This window comes from Aethalodelphis obliquidens, unplaced genomic scaffold (genome assembly GCF_003676395.1).
Source record: "Aethalodelphis obliquidens isolate GAN/ISIS:26980383/991018 unplaced genomic scaffold, ASM367639v1 scaffold1, whole genome shotgun sequence".
NCBI classification, from domain to species: domain Eukaryota; kingdom Metazoa; phylum Chordata; class Mammalia; order Artiodactyla; family Delphinidae; genus Aethalodelphis; species Aethalodelphis obliquidens.
The window spans coordinates 71080509-71102744 of record NW_020837945.1 but is presented as its reverse complement, the minus strand read 5'-3'; the positions used below and the strand labels follow the sequence as shown (position 1 = coordinate 71102744).

The 22236-nt window shown below is 36.4% G+C and overlaps 1 protein-coding gene across 8 annotated transcripts in view; it reads left to right on the top strand.

Moving 5' to 3' along the window:
- LRCH3 (leucine rich repeats and calponin homology domain containing 3) overlaps positions 1-22236 on the top strand; it is a 114546-nt gene that overhangs the window by 44056 nt on the left and 48254 nt on the right. For all 8 annotated transcript variants that reach the window (XM_027107302.1, XM_027107297.1, XM_027107264.1 and 5 more), the window contains exons 4-6: positions 2913-3018; positions 7616-7752; positions 8914-9023. In XM_027107302.1, coding sequence (XP_026963103.1) covers positions 2913-3018; positions 7616-7752; positions 8914-9023 — 353 coding nt within the window. The remainder of the gene's footprint in view (positions 1-2912; positions 3019-7615; positions 7753-8913; positions 9024-22236) is intronic.

The window sequence follows — 22236 nt, the reverse complement described above, 5'->3', positions numbered from 1 at the left end:
TACTGATAATGAAGTTTTACTGATTGATGAGCTCTCAAGTGCTTCAACACAGAATTAGGAAAGAACTGAAAGTACAAGTCTTATCAAAGTCTAATCAGGTTCTAATGAATATTAAGTGATTTCTATGTTATTAAACTTTTGAGACATAATTTAATAAAGGGTTTGAATTTTTTTAATTAAATCTTGTTAATAGCATCAATATTCTGATTTTTGGTTAGTGCCTATAGGGAATGGGCAGTACAAAGGTCAGGTTTACTTTTTTACCTTATAGGCTATCTTTAGAACCTAGCTCCCACTCTAAAGTGAGCTATTCTTTATATTTTCTAAGAAGCTTAACCTTCACCTACCACTTCTTGTTATTCGTGAGTGCTTTTGTTCTGGGCATGGGAATAAGACTTTTCTTATTTAATCACCACAATAACATTATGAATTGTTATCATCATATTATAGCTGAGGAAACCAGCACTCAAGATAGGTTAAGTAATTTGCCAAAGGTTCCAAAGGTTCCATAACTGAAGTAGAATTTGAAACCAGTCTACCTTAACTCCAGAACCTATGATTCCTATTTCTGAAATGGTCAAATACAATTATGTCCATTGAGATTTGGGAGTATAATTCCATGTAGGTTTATTAACAAAGATGTATGTACATCATAAAAAATAAATACAGTTGGCCTTCTGCTTTTGTAGGTTCTGCATCTGTGGATTCAACCAACGGTGAATCAAAAATATTTTTTTAAAAAATTTCCTGGGAATTCCATGGTGGTCCAGTGGTTAGAACTCTGCACTTTCACTGCCAAGGGCGTGGGTTCGATCCCTGGTCGGGGAACTAAGATCCCACAAGCCATGCAGCATGGCCAAAAAAAAAGAAATAAAATTTTTTTTGTAGAAATCTCTAAAAAGGAAAGTTTGAATTTGCCGTGTGTGACAATTATTTACATAGTGTTTACCTTGTATCAGGTATTATAAGTAATCTAGAAATGGTTGAAAGCATACAGGAGGATGTATGTAGGTTATACGCAAATTATGCACCATTTTATATGACACTCGAGCATCCATGGATTTTGGTATCCTCAGAGCCAATCCCTTGCAGATACTGAGGGACAACTGACTGTACACATAAAAGTCTAATTGGACCACATGTTGGGTCACTTTTTTTTTTTTCAGGTGGATTATGAATATAAAAGGTCACATATAAGAACTCACAAATATATTAAATTTAGAGTCTAGATACTAGACCACTATTTAAACTTTCTGTTTCTAGTTATTGAATCCTAAATGCTTTAAAGATAGATATGTCTCACAGAAGGTGCTTTTAGCTTTCTATGAAAGAAGTGAGTTGATACTTCAGTCATAAAAAACAGCTTGTGGCAGAGTAAAAATTAATAATCGTAATGCTCCTGATTCCCTCGTGGGTCTTTCTGCAGCATCCTTATTGCTTCTTTCCTTTTTTTTTCTCCTTCATTTTTTTTTTTAGTGGAAGTAAACTGCTGTCTTTCAACATACATATTTTCTGAGAGAGATATTATAGATTGCTATTCCCTTCTGGTTCAGACTCAATCTTCCTATCCTTTCGACTTCTTTATTTATTTTTTGGCTGCATTGGGTCTTTGTTGCTGCACACGGGCTTTCTCTAGTTGCAGCAAGCAGGGGCTACTCTTCATTGCAGTGCAGTCTCTTGTTGTGGAGCATGGGCTCTAGGCATGCGGGCTTCAGTAGTTGTGGCTTGCGGGCTCTAGAGCACAGGCTCAGTAGTTGTGGTGCACGGGCTTAGTTGCTTCGTGGCATGTGGGATCTTCCTGGACCAGGGCTCGAACCCATGTCCCCTGCATTGGCAGGTGGATTCTTAACCAGTGATCCCTTGACTTCTTTTAGAACCCTTTTAGCTTTGATACCTAGAGCACTGGGCTAAGAAGTCTAGCTTCTGATTCTACTTCAATCATGAATGGGTAGGAAAGGTAAAAATAGTATTATTTCTTTCTGAGAATATTTTGGGAAAATTTAAAAATAATGTCTGAAGCTTATTGAAGTTTTTTGTAAGTGGTCTTTTCTAATAACAAGTCTCAGTATTTTCTTTTTATTTATGTATTGGAGGAATTTTAAGTGTTACTGTGGCATCTTAGAGCTTTTATTAACCTAGACAGCTTCTTGTTGCTATGCATGGGTTTACAAATTCTGACTTGTCTCAGAATTATGGAATCCTGAAATTATCAATCTTGGAACCTTGGAGTCAGTCTCTTTTCAGAACCAGTGGAATCAAGCTATTTGCCAAGATACCAGAAGGCCTACCTAATATATGTATTAGAATCAGGTTGATGAGCTGCTAATAGAATAGTATCTACTTTTTCCATAGCCTTTGAGTTATATGTACTTTATTATTTTTCCCTCATGTTCAGTTTGATAAAGAATGATTTGAGTCATCTTCAGTGCATTTTTATTTTATATTCTTGAATAGTTGAACTTGTATTTTGAGAATGGGATTTCCTTTCAAATAATTTTATCATTATAATTTTTATCATAGTTTTGTTTTTTCTTCTAGTTTCTTTAGAACAATATAAAATAAAAATATTGTCCTAAAGATCTGTTTTAATACCTTTTTTTTTAACCTTTTCACCAACATTTTCATTTGATCTGATATTCTAGGCCTCCTGTCCACATCTTAAGTCATTTAATTTTAGTTCTGCTCACAAAATTAATGTAGATCTATATACAGTGTATAGAGTCAGTCAAAAGCCTATACATTTTAAAAATTAAATGCTATTGCAAACTATGGGATTATTCTTGGACACAGAATCATAGTATTTTTTACAACAAGAGGGGTACTATCTTGTCCGACCTCATTTTACAGATAGTTTAAAGCATGCAAGTTTGTAATATTAGTACAATTCTTTACTTTGTGTCTTTTTGAAATAGGATGTGAGCTGCAATGAAATTCAAACAATCCCTTCCCAAATTGGTAATTTGGAGGCCTTGCGAGACCTTAATGTAAGAAGAAATCACTTAGTACGTTTGCCTGAAGGTAAGAAATTGTGAAATAGTTTTTTTTGTTTTGTTTTGTTTCTTGCCTTTTTATTTTAAAGATCTCTCAGACTGATGGGCACTTCAAAAATGTATAAAAGTTACAGCCAGTATTTGAAATGTAATGGTTTCTTTAATATGTGCTATCTGTTCCGTTGTGGATTTTAAAAGCTAGACTCTTCAGTGAAGAGCTCCAATAACTATTTAACAGTGATTGTAATTTTAGATCCTGTTAACTGATATAATCAATAACTCAGGGTAAGATCACTGGAAATTTCAGTTGGCATAACTACTTAGGAGAAACATAACATGTTTTTGATAAGGGGATAGTTTAGTATAATGAAAACATTCCTGCAGTTAGCACTGACTGACTTAAAATGGACTTGATTTGAATTTAATAATTTTATCCTTCACTGGAAATGTTCAGATAGAGGCTAATTAACTGTGTGGAGGTGATGTGTAAAATGAATAATGAATGGAGTGAGAGACTGCACTAGGAGACTGGTTGTCTTAGGCTGACTATAAGTTCTGGTGCATGTATTTGAATGATAAAAATGATTAAACAAATTAATTAGGTATAATTGATCAATCGTTCAAAAATATAAATTCATGAAAGAGAAAGCTACAAGAGAAAGTGAAAATGGTGAAAATCATTATTTTATTAAATCAGAATATATATTTCTTTAATTTTATTATGTAAAATTTCATATCTAAATGAGAGCAATGAATCACCCAACTACATCAGTCATTAGCTCATGGAAGTTCTTGTTTCAGCTCTACTCCCGTCCTCTTTCTCTTGCTCTGTCCTCTACATTAACTTGAAACAACTTCCAAAAATTCATCTATAAACATTTCAGAATGTCTGTCTCAAAGATAAGGAATCTTTAGAAGATGTTTTCATGACAGTGATTATCTAGGTTCTTCTACAAAATACGACTTTTAATGTACAGTAAATATTGAATTAACTAATGATGCTTTTGCTGCATTGTAGAATCCAGATGTTTATACCAATTTGATCCTGTATGATACTGAGTTCTAATATACTAGTGTGTGTAGCTTTGACATTTTTTGATCCCGAGTAAGCGTCTCAGAAAGTGATTTTCATTCCACTTTTATACATTTACTGCAACCATACTACCCAAAATCCTGCATATCTTTCCCCTCAGTAGGCTTGTCCAGTAACCTTTATACCTTTTGTCTTCAGAGCCTTCCTCATTTCCTCCTGGTTCTGCCTTCTACCACCTTAGCAGGGGGAATGCAGGCCATTAGCAGGACCGACCAAAATCATGACTGACATATAACTCAAAATTTCTATCAGGATTACCCCTCTACTCAGGACCCACCTACTGTGGTTGATCTTTAAAGGCTTACTAATACAATAATACTGACTTAATATGAAATTGAATAATCAAAACAATTGAGGTTTTGGTGAAAATGAAAATCCGGGATTTCAGATGATGATTGCAGTCTGATAGTTTTATCATCTAATTTATTTCTCTATCTTATTTTGAATGCATATTACCAAGAAAATTGTCACACAGATAGTTTCAAATTTTTTTTGTAGACTTATCTTGTAATCTCAGCATACTCAGTTAAACTGAGATGACAGGAAAGCTTCATCCAACACCTACACAAGTTAGTGTGGAAGTTCATGTTCCTTGGTGATCTCTAACATATTACAGTTTGGTAGATAAAGATATTACATCTTTTGGTATATTGTCATTTTGATTTTAAATTAATTTTAATTTTTATCAAATACATTATTCAAAAAGTCAAATAGTAATAAAAAGCTTAAAATAAATAATAGCATTCTCCTGCCTCAGTCATTCCTCTCTCCAGTTTCAATGGCCAGAAGCATATACCTTCAAGTCCTTTGACTCTTTCCACTACTATTTGCTGACACATTTCTAAGTGATCTGCTTTTACAGCTATTGCTGGATTTATCAACTTTGACATTTTGTTTTTATTGTTGTTTTTCTAGAGTTAGTCCTTTTTAAAAAAATTTACTTAGCTTTTTATGTACCTGTGGCTAATTCCTCCCTCGTTTTCCAGCAGCCTTATTAGTCAAACCAATCAGATTATGTATCTTTCTTTTTTTCCCCTGAATATCTCCCTCATTGAACCTTTTTTCTTTCTCTTCCAGTCTGGACTGGTTGTTCTCTGTTATTTTCTGCCTAGCTTTTCTTCTTCTTCGCTGAACTCTTATTCCTCTTATTCCTGGACTTCATGTCTTCTTTCTTACTTTTATTTTTTTTTAATTTCAGCTTTATTGAGGTATAACTGACGAATAATTCCTCTTTCTTACTTTACTCCCTTGTTTTGCTAAAAGGGCATCTTCTAGTAATTTCCTGAGAACATGTCATAGGAAAACATTTTTTGAGATTTCACTTGAAAAGAAATATCTCTATTCTGTGCTCACTGTTGATTAATAATTTGGTTATAAATTCTCGGTTGAAAATTATTGTGTCAAATGATTTTCAAGTCTTTTTTCGCTTTTAGCTTTCAATTTTAAAAATTAATGGTTGAGGGACTTCCCTGGCAGTCCAGGGGTTAAGACTTAACACTGCAGGAGGCATGGGTTCAATCCCTGGTCAGGGCACTAAGATCCCACATGCTGCATGGCACGGCCCAAAAAAAAAAAAAAAAATGGTGGAAAGTTTGATGCCATTCCTAATTCCAGTCCATTGTTTGTTACCAGTTTTTTCCTCTGGAATATTTTAAGGTCTTCCCTTTTTTTTCCCTACCGCTCTGAAGTTTTATGATGATGTGCCATAGTATGAGTTGTTTTAATTCAATAAACTAGATACTTGGTGGGCTTCTATCTAAACCAGAGATTCACATCCTTCGTTTAGATAGATCCTTCTATCTAAACCAGAGATTCACATCCTTCGTTCTAAACCAGAGATTCACATCCTTCGATTTACATCCTTTGATATAAGATATAAGAAATTGTCTTATATCTCTTTTTTGATAATTTCCTATCTTCCGATTTCTCTGTTTTCTCTTTCTAGAATTTTTGTGAATTAGATATTGGACTCCTTTAATTGATCCTATGGTTTTCTTATCTTTTTTATTGTCCATTTTTTCATTTTGTTTAACCAGGTGGTAAACAGTTCCAACCGTTTATACTCTAACCATTCTTCTGAATTTTTAATTTCTGCCATCGTATTTTTCATCTCTAAGAACCCTTGTTTTTCTCAGATTTTTTATTTTTATTTATTTATTTATTTATTTGCGGAACGCGGGCCTCTCACTGTTGTGGCCTCTCCCGCTGCGGAGCAACAGGCTCCGGACGCGCAGGCTCAGCGGCCATGGCTCACGGGCACAGCTGCTCCGCGGCATGTGGGATCTTCCCGGACCCGGGCACGAACCCATGTCCCCTGCATCGCCAGGCGGACTCTCAACCACTGCGCCACCAGGGAAGCCCTTTCTCTGATTTTTTAAAAAAACATTCCTTTCTTGTTTCAGTAATTTAGTATTTTATCTCTCTGAAATTAGAGACATTAATTCTAGTTTTTTGTTTTTTGTTTTTTTTTGCGGTATGCGGGCCTCTCACTGTTGTGGCCTCTCCCGTTGCGGAGCACAGGCTCCAGATGCGCAGGCTCAGCGGCCATGGCTCACGGGCCCAGCCACTCCGCAGCATGTGGGATCTTCCCGGACCGGGGCACGAACCCGTGTCTCCTGCATCGGCAGGCAGACTCTCAACCACTGTGCCACCAGGGAAGCCCAATTCTAGTTTTTAAAAGTTTTCTTTTATTTTCTATATATTACCTATTTTTTCAGAGCTCTTTTTTTCGATTGGCTTGCGTGTTTTGATTTCTGTCTTACAGGTTGGAGGCTCTTCTAATTGTCTGTGGATCATGTACTGTCTGTATAGAGCTAATTAGAAATTCCAAGTATACTGAGCAGGAATTGTATAATAGTAGTTAAGCAGTAAGCTGGATATTTTATTGGGGGAAACTCCCTATCAATATCTAAAGGCCTTTTATATGGAACAATATAGTTTCTCCAGAGAAAGATGTTTTCCTTCTTCTACAGTGTTGTGTATGTTCCTAACTACTGCCAGTCAGGAGCTGGGGATGGGGTAAGGTTGGGGAGGAAAGTGCTAAGGTCTTGTGGTCAAGTTTGTAGACTTTTACTTAAATCCTCCATTTTCAGCAGGGAACTCCTCCTGACTTTCCATTGTGCCTGCGGTCCTTGAGTTCAGAGCTTTTCAATTCAGCTCCTGTCATGATTGGAAAGGAGTAGTTACCTAGCTGCATGAGTTGGGATTGAAGATCTAGGCATCTAACCTGTTCTTTATACAGATTATCATGTAATCCTTGTGTTATTCACACCTTTCTGTGGTATCAGACCTAGTTTCTAAGACTTTCTGTTGTTCTATAAGGAGTCAAATAGTTTGCTTTTCATTAATATTACCATCCCTAAGCAACTAGATTTCATTTTATGCCACTTTGCTGTATATCAGTTAATCACTAAGAAAGAATGGAAGTGAATACTTATGTTAAATCCATTATATTTAGCTAGAAGCTCCTGAAAAAAGTTGTCTAGTTTTGAAATTATCATTAACTGTTTATTTCCACCTTATCTCCCTGCAGAGCTAGCAGAGTTGCCTTTGATACGGTTAGACTTTTCCTGCAATAAAATTACAACAATCCCTGTTTGTTATCGGAATCTCAGGCACCTACAGATGATCACCCTAGATAATAATCCTCTACAATCTCCTCCTGCACAGGTAAACCATAGTTGACTTGAAGTATGTTATGAACTTTTTTGACAAAAGATGAAGTTTAAAAGTTATAAGTTATATGTATTTATCTTTTTTTTTAGAAATTAAGTTCTTTTAAAATAAATTCACAACTTATATGTATTCTTTAGAAGCCTTGAATAAATGGGATGGAAGATAGGTAATATTCCAAAAATGTTTTTCCTTTCACTAAATTGACTTCTTTTTAATTTGAAGGAGACTTAAAGTTTTTTTCTAATAAAATTTGAGTTATTTCTTTCTAGTAAAACTTAAATGTAGACAATGTAAATGCTAAAGACAAAATACTCAGCTTACAGAACTAAAGATCATCAATGTATCTCTCATGACCATTGTTTTTGTACTTTCCTATTTTCTAAATCTTAAGTTCCTAGTTTAGTCAGTTTGGTCATTTGTTTATCAGTGACTGAAATGAAACTACTTAATAAAGTTATTATAAGGTAGCTTTACAAATAGATTCTAGACATTCTGTAGTCTAAAAAGTGTTGACCAGCTTATATTTTTCACTGTAGCTTTCCTTACTCTGCAATTAATTGATGGTCTTGTACAAGCCTCTGTATGGCAACTGTTAAACTTTATGAGTAAACTTCATAACTATAGAAAGGCCTCATAATCCTAAAGAATTTGTGTGTTGACTGTGGGACGGAAGTCAGTAGGTAGCAACAGAAGTATATATAACTTTTTAAATCATTTCCTGCTTTTCTCTCTTACAGGAAGTAAGATTGAAAACGTAATTGTGCATGATTGTTGGATTCCTAAAAACAAAAGTTACCAATATAATCCATGGGGAGCAATGCTTTAAATCCTTGACTATGCCTAACCAATCAATATAAGTTTACTTGGTATTCTAACAGTGTTTATAATCATAAATTATTTATTTTATATGTTACTGAAACTTATTAGTGACTAGAAAACAAAAACCTACATTTATATCACTTAAACGCCTAAAGTAACAAATGATATAATGTTACAATCAGTACATTTTTTAATATTACTGTATATACTTGATAGAAATGCCTTCTATTTCCAATATACATTAAGTAAAAATGTGTTTTTATTTTAAAATGCTAGGGGACACATATATTTCAGATGAGTAATAATTTGGTTGTATTTATATGTTACTTTGTTTAGATATGTATAAAAGGCAAAATCCACATATTTAAATACCTGAACATACAGGCTTGTAAGATTGCTCCAGATCTGCCAGATTATGATAGAAGACCCATGGGTTTTGGCTCCTGGTGAGTATGTTGTATTCTTTTATTATTATATTCCATCTCACAGAGAATCAAATAAACTGAACCTTTAAATTTACCTGACTCTTTGTTTGACCAAAGGGAAATATCCTAGTCTGACACAATTTTTCTCAGAATGCTTATATTAAGTAAAAGTTGATTACATAGATGTGACAAAGTGTAGTCCTAAGTCAGGGTTTCTCAGCCTCAGCACTGTTGATATTTTGAACTAGACAATTCTTTGTGGTGAGCTGTCCTATACATTGGAAGGTGTTTAACAGCATCCCTGGCATCTGTAGCACCTTCCAAAGTGACAAACAAAACTGTCTCCAGTAATTGCCAAATATCCTCTGAGGGGTCCCCAGTTGAAAACTACTGGTCTAAGTGACTTGAATACTAACTTTGGCTCTCCTGTTAACTAGCTCTGTGACTTAAGGCAAGTCATTCAAACTTTTTGGGCTTCATTTTTCCCAGAGGGAGTGAAGGGGTTGGATTTGATGACCATTAATGTCACTTCACGATCTTTTAAGTCTGTGAATCCCTCAGCTACGTATAACACCTGACTTTTACAAAGTTACTTTTTGGCATTCCCAACCAATGGAACAATCTTAAGTAGCAGGAATTAAATTCAAAAAGCCTTTTAACAGGCAAAATTGATGTCTCAGTGAAGGTGCAGTAATATTCATAGACTTTACTCAAAAGAGAACGCTTTAGGCCTTCTCTTGGAACTTGTCACATTTACGTAAAAGCACAGTCCTAACCTTCTCAGTGTCCTAGTCTAAAACAGATTAACAAACTTCTATTTTGGTAGAGTTAAGTTAACAAACTTCTATTTTGGTAGAGTTTCTAAAAGCAGGCAGTAAAAATACAAAAATAATTTGAAGGAAAAAAAAACTGTAAAAAGCAGATGCATAGGGAATTCCCTGGTGGTCCAGTAGTTAGGACTTCTCACTTCTAGTGCAGGGGGCCTGGGTTTGATCCCTGGTCAGGGAACTGAGATCCTGCAAGCTGTGTGGCACAGCCAAAAAAAAAACAAAAACAAAACAAAAAAGCAGATGCATATTCAAGTTAGTGATAAACTCTGAAAGGGAGGAAGATTCTGTGTGAATGAGGCATAAGGGGGCTTCTCATTGGAGTGGCTTCTCTTGTTGCGCAGCAGGTGCTCTAGGCGCACAGGCTTCAGTAGTTGCAGTGCACGGGCTCAGCTGCAACTGGAGAAAGCCCACGCACAGCAACGAAGACCCAACACAGCCGACAGATAGATAGATAGATAGATAGATAGATAGATAAACCCTTTTAACTCTGAGAGGACTGAAAGCACATATGTGGTGTTAAGGAGGACATAAAAGGTTTTGCCAGATGGTAGGGATTAGGTCTTACACAATGTGCTAATCTAGACCTCTCTTAGAGGAAGGATTTTGGCAGTGGGGGTGGATATGAGGAGACCCAGACCACTAATACCAAGAATTTAAAATTTTCTCCATTATCTCCTTTTCATTTCTTTTTCCTCCTACCTCAGTTCATTACTTATAATATGGAACTCTTGTTTCTTATTTATAGAAGAAAGTTTTGTTTTTCCTATTTAAATATTTCTAAAAGTTTCTACTCCTGTACTCTTAAAATAGATGTACAACAAATAAAAGTAGGTTTTCTTTTATATATACACTAATTTATTTTCTCCCTTGGAGTTAGTAATCCTTGGGAAGGAAAAGTATTCCTCTCCAGAAATAGCAGAGTAGGAACATTAAACTGCTACTGTTGCCTTTGAGGTTTGTGTGTAAGATATGAATAATGATTACTGGGTATGTGTATATGAGGGTATGCCTGAAGAAACCAAGGAGGAAGCATCATTACCTGTATGAACAGTGAGCTTTGGTTGAGGGCTGCAGTGCTAATTGCAGAACCTATTTCTCTCTGTGACTCTATCCTTAGTTTTGAAGACTAATTAGTCTTGGCCTAATTTTTTTTTAAATATAGCAACTTCATTATTTTACTTTAAAAACATATCAAGAAATCCTGGGAAGAGACTTGTGTGTATTTGCTAAGAGATACAGGAAGGCTTGAGTCAATAGAGAAACCTTTCCTAAATGGGAAGTCTAAATAGCATAAACATGTCATGTTTCTCCAAAGGAATTAGTAATTATAGATCTAATATATTCCATTCCCTATAATAATCCCTAATTATGCTCCCTAGGTTACTCTGTCTTCTGCATTTTCCATTTTTTCCAGAGTTATGTTACTTTATATATATATATATATATATATAAAAAACAAAAATATTTCCTTCAACTCCTCATGCACCAGCAAATGAGACATCATACTTTCATGTCTTTCTCACTAAGGTACAGATTAGTAAGACTGCATTGTAGTTAGCAGTGCATTTATTCAAAATGCAGTCATGGAGTCAGAAGGCCTTAGTTCTAGCTCTGGATCTCTGTACTATTAGGCAGTTCACTTAACCTCTCTGACCCTTGGTTTCTTCAATGTGATCTTTACCCTGTTTATATTTCTAACAGTAGTTGTGAGGATCAAATGATCTGTGTTTGAAAGTGCTTTGCTGACCATAAAGCCCTATATGAATATTAGGCATTAGAGTTATTAGCTGTCTACTGTGATCTTGGACAAATTTAGTCTAAGAGTTCTGTTTTGCTAAAGAGAATTTTTATTAATCCTGTAGCTCTTCAGGTATTCAGTACAAGTTACTGCTGTGGTAATTTCAATCCTTAGTTGCAACTTTCTAACTACTTTTGTGTAGCATAAAAACAACACACAGTCTTTCTTAAATCATTTTATAAAGGTCACAAATGTTTTTACTCATTTTCAGTTGTAAATGTTTCCAACTCCTTTAGCAATTTACACTGTTGTGATAGCTTTCTTATTTTATACAATGGCACACATTTTTTAAAATAGTGATCTAAAGTGAACTATGCCTTTTTGCTGTGATGATTTTAAGCAGCTTTAGACTAAATATATTTATTTATGATGACGTGGCAGTGAGCCAAAACTAAGGAACAACTAAGCCACTGGTAAGAAAAGTCCTGCCTCTGTAACCCCGGTAGTGGAATTAATTCTCTACAACAAGCCTGAGCTTGTGAAAGCAGTGGCCATCTTTTATTCATATTTATATTCTAAGCAGCTGGAAAACTGCCTGGCATTCAATAAATGTTTGGTGAACTAAACTCAAATGAAGCAGATTTGGTGACTCTCTCTTAAGGACACATTCTTCATAGAATGATAACTTTTATTTAATGCTTTGTGCAGGTCCTTAGCTTATATTTTCTCAAGTAATCTTTATAGCAACTCTGTGAGATAGGTGTTGTTAATCTTTTTTTTTTTAAACTTATGAGAAAACAGAGGTTGAAAGAGGTAAAACAGGTTAATTAAAGTCACATAGCTAAGAAATGATGGTGCCAAGTTATCAGTCCAGATCTGTTAAATTATTTGAAAAAAGCCATATTTTAAACTCCTTACTGCACTATACTGATTCACAGTTCATCTCCCTGCCACACAGAGTAACATAAGCATTTGAATCCATTTTATGCTAGGTAGTTTACTAAAGAGACTGGACTTTCTAATAGGACATAGCTGGAGCCTGGCTGGCACAACTCTTCCTGGCCTCACAAAGGCCATATTTATACATAGGGTGACCATCTGTCCTAGTTTACCTGTGACTAAGGAGTTTTCTGGGACATAGGACTTTAGTGCTAAAACCAGGAAAATCCTGAACAAACCTGGAGGGTTGGTTAACCTATGTCTCACTTTAATCTTATCAGTCTAATCTCTGAGAAAGAGCAAATATGTGGAGAAGCTAAAGGTAACTGAATAAAGAAGATAAAATAATAGCTTAAGGCAAAGATTCTATTCTCTTTATGTTGCCCACTTATAAAATAGCACAGTAAAATTAGGCTTACCTTGATTGGTCACTTCACAGAAAATACATTATATAAAACAGTATCCTCTAGAAATCTGAAAATCTTTACTTGAAAATTTTACATAATATTAAAAAGTACTGTTCAGTAAATCCTGAAATACATGTATTTCTTTTGGCATCTGCAAAAAAGAATTCTTTAAGTATGACTTAAATATATATTTCATCAGAAAGCTTTTAAAATTAGGTACCTTGGCCTGACTTTGCTGTGATAAAACACACACAGTACCTGTCCTTAAGATCTGGACTCTTAAACAGGCATAAAAGCAGACATGTCATGTAGACAGTACACATAAAACATTTTACTTAAATGCTAACAATTGGGAGATCTAGATGAAGGGCAAATAGATATCATTGTATTACTCTCCCAACTCTTGTGTAGATATGAATGTTTTCAAGATAAGAAGTTGGGGGAAATTCACTACTTTTTTTTGGAGAGAAGTAATTTTGGAATTATACTGAGACACTTATTTTGCTAAATGCTCTTTGTAGTGGAGGGTAGGAAAATGAGTTAGATAGCTGGAAAATACCTATATTTTTGGATCTTTATAATCAGAGCATGTTTAGCACATTGGACAAATAGGTCTGTATATTACTAAATACATACAAAGTAAGATCTTTATCAGTAAAAATAACTGACAAGTTATAAAAATGTCTTACATTTACATAGGGTTTTGTTTCTGTTCTTTTGTTTTTACTTAACACCTTTTACTTTATGTGAAGGCATATGAGTAAGAATGTTTAACCTCATTTTACAAAGGTTAAGTGACTTCTTTGAGCTAATAGTTGGTTGGATTATCTGTGAAATCCAAATACATTGTTCCTTCCCTGTACCTTAGGTTCTGATTCATTGTGACAGCATGACACAATAATTTTTTTAAAGTTATGTACACAAACTTAGAATACATGGAATAAAAAATCTGATACCAGAAGAACACTACATATTTTAAATTTGTACCATTGAAAGTTGTTTTCAACCTAGGCAGTCTTACTAAATGAAATGCTAATAGACCAGTTTTTAACAGAGTCCTTATCATGTTTTAGACTTCAAATTAAGCTAACTTTTAAAACTATGTTTAAAAACAAGTAAAAACTAAAGCTATAAACAAGTAAAAACTAAAGCTATAAAACTTTTAGAGGAAAATATGGAAGAATATCTTTGTGACTTGGGGTGGGCAAGGATTTCTGAGGACACAGAAACGAATAACCATTAAAAAATGATAAACTAAATTTAATGAAAATTAAATACATCTATTTACGAAAACAAAATATTAAGAAAACAAATAGGCAAACCACAGACTGGGGGAGGATATTTACAAAATACATATATGACAAAAGACTTCTATCCAGAATATCTAAAGAATACCTGCTTATACTTAATGTTAAAAAGACAAACAACCCAGATCTGGGAGAAGATGGCGGAAGAGTAAGACACGGAGATCACCTTCCTCCCCACAGATACATTAGAAATACATCTACACGTGGAACTGCTCCTATAGAACACATACTGAGCGCTGGCAGAAGACCTCAGACCTCCCAAAAGGCAAGAAACTCCCCACGTACCTGGGTAGGGCAAAAGAAAAAAACAGAGACAAAAGAATAGGGATGGGACCTGCACCAGTGGGAGGGAGCTGTGAAGGAGGAAAGGTTTCCACACACTAGGAAGCCCCTTCGCGGGCGGAGACTGTGGGTGGCGGGGTGGGGAGCTTCGGAGCCGCGGAGGAGAGCACAGCAACAGGGGTGCGGAGGGCAAAGCAGAGAGATTCCTACACAGAGGATCGGTGCCGACCAGCACTCACCAGCTCGAGAGGCTTCTCTGCTCACCCGCCGGGGCGGGTGGGGGCTGGGAGCTGAGGCTTGGGCTTTGCTCGGATCGCAGGGAGAGGACTGGGGTTGGTGGCATGAACACAGCCTGAAGGGGGCTAGTGCACCACAGCTAGCTGGCAGGGAGTCCGAGAAAAAGTCTGGACCTGCCGAAGAGGCAAGAGAGTTTTTCTTCCCTCTTCGTTTCCTGGTGCATGAGGAGAGGGGATTAAAAGCGCTGTTTAAAGGAGCTCCAGAGATGGGCGCGAGCCGCAGCTATCAGCATGGACCCCAGAGACAGGCATGAGATTCTAAGGCTGCTGCTGCAGCCACCAAGAAGCCTGTGTGCGAGCATAGGTCACTGTTCCCACCTCCCCTCCCGGGAGCCTGTGCAGCCCGCCACTGCCAGGGTCCCGTGATCCAGGGATCCAGGGACAACTTCCACGGGAGAACGCACGGCGCGCCTCAGGCTGGTGAAACATCACACTGGCCTCTGCCGCCACAGGCTCACCCCGCATCCGTACCCTTCCCTCCCCCGGCCTGAGTGAGCCAGAGCCCCTGAATCTGCTGCTCCTTTAACCCCATCCTGTCTGAGCGAAGAACAGATGCCCTCAGGCGACCTACACGCAGAGGTGGGGCCAAATCGAAAGCTGAACCCCGGGAGCTGTGCAAACAAAGAAGAGAAAGGGAAATCTCTCACAGCAGCCTCAGAAGCAGTGGATTAAAGCTCCACAATCAATTTGTTGTACCCTGCATCTGTGGAATACCTGAATACACAACGAATCATCCCAAATTGAGGAGGTGGACTTTGGGAGCAAGACATATTATTCTTTCCCCTTTTCCTATTTTTGTGAGTGTGTATGTGTGTGCTTCTGTGTGAGATATTGTCTGTATAGCTTTGCTTTCACCATTTGTCCAGGATTCAGTCCATCCGTTCTTTTTTTTTTACTTTTTTAGTTTTAAATTTTTTTTCATAATAATTATTTTTTATTTCAATAACTTTATTTTATTTTATCCTACTGTATTTGATTTGATTTTATCCTCTTTCTTTCTTTCCATTTTTTCTCCCTTTTATTCTGAGCCGTGTGCATGAAAGGCTCTTGGTGCTCCAGCCAGGAGTCAGTGCTGTGCCTCTGAGGTGGGAAAGCCAACTTCAGGACACTGGTCCACAAGAGACCTCCCAGCTCCACGTAATATCAAACAGCGAAAATCTCCCAGAGATCTCCATCTCAACACCAAGACCCAGCTTCCCTCAACGACCAGCAAGCTACAGTGCTGGACACCCTATGCCAAACAACTAGCAAGACAGGAACACAGCCCCATCCATTAGAGAGAGGCTGCCTAAAATCATAATAAGACCACAGACACCCGAAAACACACCACTAGACGTGGACCTGTCCACCAGAAAGACAAGATCCAGCCTCATCCACCAGAACACAGGCACTAGTCCCCTCCACCAGGAAGCCTACACAGCCCACTGAACGAACCTTAGCCACTGGGGACAGACACCAAAAACAACGGGAACTACGAACCTGCAGCCTGTGAAAAGGAGACCCCAAACCCAATAAATTAAGCAAAATGAGAAGACAGAAAACACACAGCAGATGAAGGAGCAAGATAAAAACCCACCAGACCTAACAAATGAAGAGGAAGTAGGCAGTCTACCTGAAAAAGAACTTAGAATAATGATAGTAAAGATGATCCAAAATCTTGGAAATAGAATAGAGAAGATGCAAGAAACATTTAACAAGGACCTAGAAGAACTAAAGAGGAAACAAGCAATGATGAACAACACAATAAATGAAATTAAAAATACTCTAGAAGGGATCAATAGCAGAATAACTGAGGCAGAAGAATGGATAAGTGACCTGGAAGATAAAATAGTGGAAATAACTACTGCAGAGCAGAATAAAGAAAAAAGAATGAAAAGAACTGAGGACAGTCTCAGAAACCTCTGGGACAACATTAACCAACATTCGAATTATAAGGGTCCCAGAAGAAGAAGAGAAAAAGAAACGGACTGAGAAAATATTTGAAGAGATTATAGTTGAAAACTTACCTAATATGGGAAAGGAAATACTTAATCAAGTCTAGGAAGCACAGAGAGTCCCATACAGGATAAATCCAAGGAAAAACACACCAAGACACATATTAATCAAACTATCAAAAATTAAATACAAAGAAAATATATTAAAAGCAGCAAGAGAAAAACAACACATAACACACAAGGGAATCACCATAAGGTTAACAGCTGATCTTCCAGCAGAAACTCTGCAAGCCAGAAGGGAGTGGCAGCACATATTTAAAGTGATGAAGGAGAAAAACCTGCAACCAAGATTACTCTACCCAGCAAGGATCTCATTCAGATTTGATGGAGAAATTAAAACCTCTACAAACAAGCAAAAGCTGAGAGAGTTCAGCACCACCAAACCAGCTTTACAACAAATGCTAAAGGAACTTCTCTAGGCAAGAAACACAAGAGAAGGAAAAGACTTACAATAACAAACTCAAAACAATTAAGAAAATGGGAATAGGAACATACATATCGATAATTACCTTAAATGTAAATGGATTAAATGCTCCCACCAAAAGACACAGACTGGCTGAATGGATACAAAAACAAGACCGTATATATGCTGTCTACAAGAGACCCACTTCAGACCTAGGGACACATACAGACTGAAAGTAAGGGGATGGAAAAAGATATTCCATGCAAATGGAAATCAAAAGAAAGCTGGAGTAGCAATTCTCATATCAGACGAAATAGACTTTAAAATAAACACTATTACAAGAGACAAAGAAGGACACTACATAATGATCAAGGGATCTATCCAAGAAGAAGATATAACAATTGTAAATATTTATGCACCCAACATAGGAGCACCTCAATACATAAGGAAAATACTAACAGCCATAAAAGGGGAAATAGACAGTAACACAATCATAGTAGGGGACTTTAACACCCCACTTTCACCAATGAACAGATCATCCAAAATGAAAATAAATAAGGAAACACAAGCTTTAAATGATACATTAAACAAGATGGACTTAATTGATATTTATAGGACATTGCATCCAAAAACAACAGAATACACATTTTTCTCAAGTGCTCATGGAACATTCTCTGGGATAGATCGTATCTTGGGTCACAAATCAAGCCTTGGTAAATTTAAGAAAATTGAAATCGTATCAAGTTATCTTTTCCGACCACAACACTATGCGACTAGACATCAATTACAGGAAAAGATCTGTAAAAAATACAAACAAATGGAGGCTAAACAATACATTAATAACCAAGAGATCACTGAAGAAATCAAAGAGGAAATAAAAAAATACCTAGAAACAAATGACAATGAAATCACGATGACCCAAAACCTATGGGATGCAGCAAAAGCAGTTCTAAGAGGGAAGTTTATAGCAATACAGTCCTACCTTAAGAAACAGGAAACATCTCGAATAAACAACCTAACCTTGCACCTAAAGCAATTAGAGAAAGAATAACAAAAAATCCCCAAAGTTAGCAGAAGGAAAGAAATCATAAAGATCAGATCAGAAATAAATGGAAAAGAAATGAAGGAAATGATAGCAAAGATAAATAAAACTAACAGCTGGTTCTTTGAGAAGATAAACAAAATTGATAAACCATTAGCCAGATGCATCAAGAAAAAAAGAGAGAAGGCTCAAATCAATAGAATTAGAAATGAAAAAGGAGAAGTAACAACTGACACTGCAGAAATACAAAGGATCGTGAGAGATTACTAAAAACAACTCTATGCCAATAAAATGTACAACCTGGAAAAAATGGACAAATTCTTAGAAATGCACAATCTGCCAAGACTGAACCAGGAAGAAATAGAAAATATGAACAGGCCAATCAGAAACACTAAAATTGAAACTGTGATTAAAAGTCTTCCAGCAAACAAAAACCCAGGACCTGATGGCTTCACAGGAGAATTCTATCAAACATTTAGAGAAGAGTTAACACCTATCCTTCTCAAACTCTTCCAAAATATAGCAGAGGGAGGAACACTCCCAAACTCATTCTACGAGGCCACCATCACCCTGATACCAAAACCAGACAAAGATGTCACAAAGAAAGAAAACTACAGGCCAATATCACTGATGAACATAGATGCAAAAATCCTCAACAAAATGCTAGCAAACAGAATCCAACAGCACATTAAAAGGATCATACACCATGATCAAGTGGGGTTTATTCCAGGAATGCAAGGATTCTTCAATATACGCAAATCAATCAACGTGATACACCATAATAACAAATTGAAGGAGAAAAACCATATGATCATCTCAATAGATGCAGAGAAAGCTTTCAACAAAATTCAACACCCATTTATGATAAAAACCCTGCAGAGAGTAGGCATAGAGGGAACTTTCCTCAACATAATAAAGGCCATATATGACAAACCCACAGCCAATATCGTCCTCAATGTTGAAAAATTGTAACCATTTCCACTAAGATCAGGAACAAGATAAGGTTGCCCACTCTCACCACTAGTATTCCACATAGTTTTGGAAGTTTTAGCCACAGCAGTCTGAGAAGAAAAATAAAAGGAATCCAAATCGGAAAAGAAGAAGTAAAGCTGTCACTGTTTGCAGATGACACAATACTACACATAGAGAATCCTAAAGATGCTACCAGAAAACTACTAGAGCTAATTAATGAATTTGGTAAAGTAGCAGGATACAAAATTAATGCACAGAAATCTCTGGCATCCTATACACTAATGATGAAAAATCTGAAAGTGAAATTAAGAAAACACTCCATTTACCATTGCAACAAAAAGAATAAAATATCTAGGAATAAACCTACCTGTATGTAGAAAATTCTAAGACACTGATGAAAGAAATTAAAGATGATACAAATAGATGGAGAGATATACCATGTTCTTGGATTGGAAGAATCAACATTGTGAAAATGACTCCACTACCCAAAGCAATCTACAGATTCAATGCAATCCCTGTCAAACTACCACTGGCATTTTTCACAGAACTAGAACAAAAAATTTCACAATTTGTATGGCAACACAGAAGAACCTGAATTGCCAAAGCAATCTTGAGAATGAAAAACAGAGCTGGAGGAATCAGGCTCTCTGACTTCAGACTATACTACAAAGCTACAGTAATCAAGGCAGTATGGTACAGGCACAAAAACAAATATAGATCAATGGAACAGGATAGAAAGCCCAGAGATAAACCCACGCACATATGGATACCTTATCTTTGATAACGGAGGCAAGAATATACAATGGCGAAAAGACAGCCTCTTCAATAAGTGGTGCTGGGAAAACTGGACAGGTACTTGTAAAAGTATGAAATTAGAACACTCCCTAACACCATACACAAAAATAAACTCAAAATGGATTAAAGACCTAAATGTAAGGTCAGACACTATCGCACTTTTAGAGGAAAACATAGTCAGAACACTCTATGACATAAATCACAGCAAGATCCTTTTTGACCCATCTCCTAGAGAAATGGAAATAAGAACAAAAATAAACAAATGGGACCTAATGAAACTTAAAAGCTTTTGCACAGCAAAGGAAACCATAAACAAGACCAAAAGACAATCCTCAGAATGGCAGAAAATATTTGCAAATGAAGCAACTGACAAAGGATTAATCTCCAAAATTTACAAGCAGCTCATGCAACTCAATAACAAAAAAACAAACAACCCAATCCAAAAATGGGCAGAAGACCTAAATAGACATTTCTCCAAAGAAGATATACAGGTTGCCAACAAACACATGAAAGAATGCTCGACATCATTAATCATTAGAGAAATGCAAATCAAAACTACAATGAGATATCATCTCACACCGGTCAGAATGGCCATCATCAAAAAATCTAGAAACAATAAATGCTGGAGAGGGTATGGAGAAAAGGGAACCCTCTTGCACTGTTGGTGGGAATGCAAATTGATACAGCCACTATGGAGAACAGTATGGAGGTTCCTTAAAAACCTAAAAATAGAACTACCATACGATCCAGCAATCCCACTACTGGGCATATACCCTGAGAAAACCATAATTCAAAAAGAGTCATGTACCAAAATATTCTTTGCAGCTCTATTTACAATAGCCAGGACATGGAAGCAACCTAAGTGTCCATCGACAGATGAGTGGATAAAGAAGATGTGGCACATATATACAATGGAATATTACTCAAGCCATAAAAAGAAATGAAATTGAGTTATTTGTAGTGTGATGGATGGACCTAGAGTCTGTCATACAGAATGAAGTCAGTCAGAAAGAGAAAAGCAAATACCGAATGATAACACATATATATGGAATCTAAGAAAAAAAAAAAAGGTCATGAAGAACCTATGGGTAAGACGGGAATAAAGACACAGACCTACTAGAGCATGGACTTGGGGGTATGGGGAGGGGGAAGGGTAAGCTGGGACAAAGTGAGAGAGTGGCATCACATATATACACTACCAAACGTAAAATATATAGCTAGTGAGAAGCAGCCACATAGCACAGGGAGATCAGCTCAGTGGTTTGTGACTACCTAGAATGGTGGGATAGGGAGGGTGGGAGGGAGGGAGACTCAAGAGGGAAAAGATATGGGAATATATGTATATGTATAACGGATTCACTTTGTTATAAAGCAGAAACACAGCATTGTAAAGCAATTATTCCAATAAAGATGTTAATTTAAAAAAAGACAACCCCGTTGAAAAATGGACAAAAGGCTTGAATAGACTTTACGAAGAAAGATATATAAATGACTAATAAGCACACAAAAAGGTGCTTATCACTAGTCATCATCGAAATGTAATGAGATACCACTGCACATCTACAAGAAAGAATAAAATTAAGACTGAGAACACCAAATGTTAGGATGTGGAACAACCAGTGCTCTCATATTGCTTATGTAATACAATATGTAAAAAGTAAAACTGGAACATCCATTTTGGAAAAATGGATTGGCACTTTTTTTTAACAGCTTTATTGAGATAAAATTTACAAATAATAAAATTTACCCATTTTAATGTGCAATTCAGTGAGTTTTAGTACGTGAATACAGTCACAAAACTACCAACACAATCACGATATATATTTTTCACCCTCAGCCCCAGGCAATCACTGATCTGCTTTCTGTCAGTATAGTTTTGCATTTTCTAGAATTTCATAGAAATGAAATCGAACATTATGTAGCATTTTGTCTGGCCTCTTTTACTTAGCAAAATATTTTTAAGGTTATTGATGTTGCATTTTTTAATGGGCAAAAGATTTGAACAGACATTTCTCAAAAGAAGATAAATGAACGGCCAATAAGCACATACAAAGGTATTAAATATCACTGATGTTAATTATCACTAGTCATCAGAGAAATACAAATTAACACCACATTTTATACCCATCAGAATAATAACTAAAATTAATGACTGGGAATACAGTGTTGGCAGCTGGAACTCCAATACATTGCTGGTGGGGATGCAAAATGATACAGCTACTTTCAAAA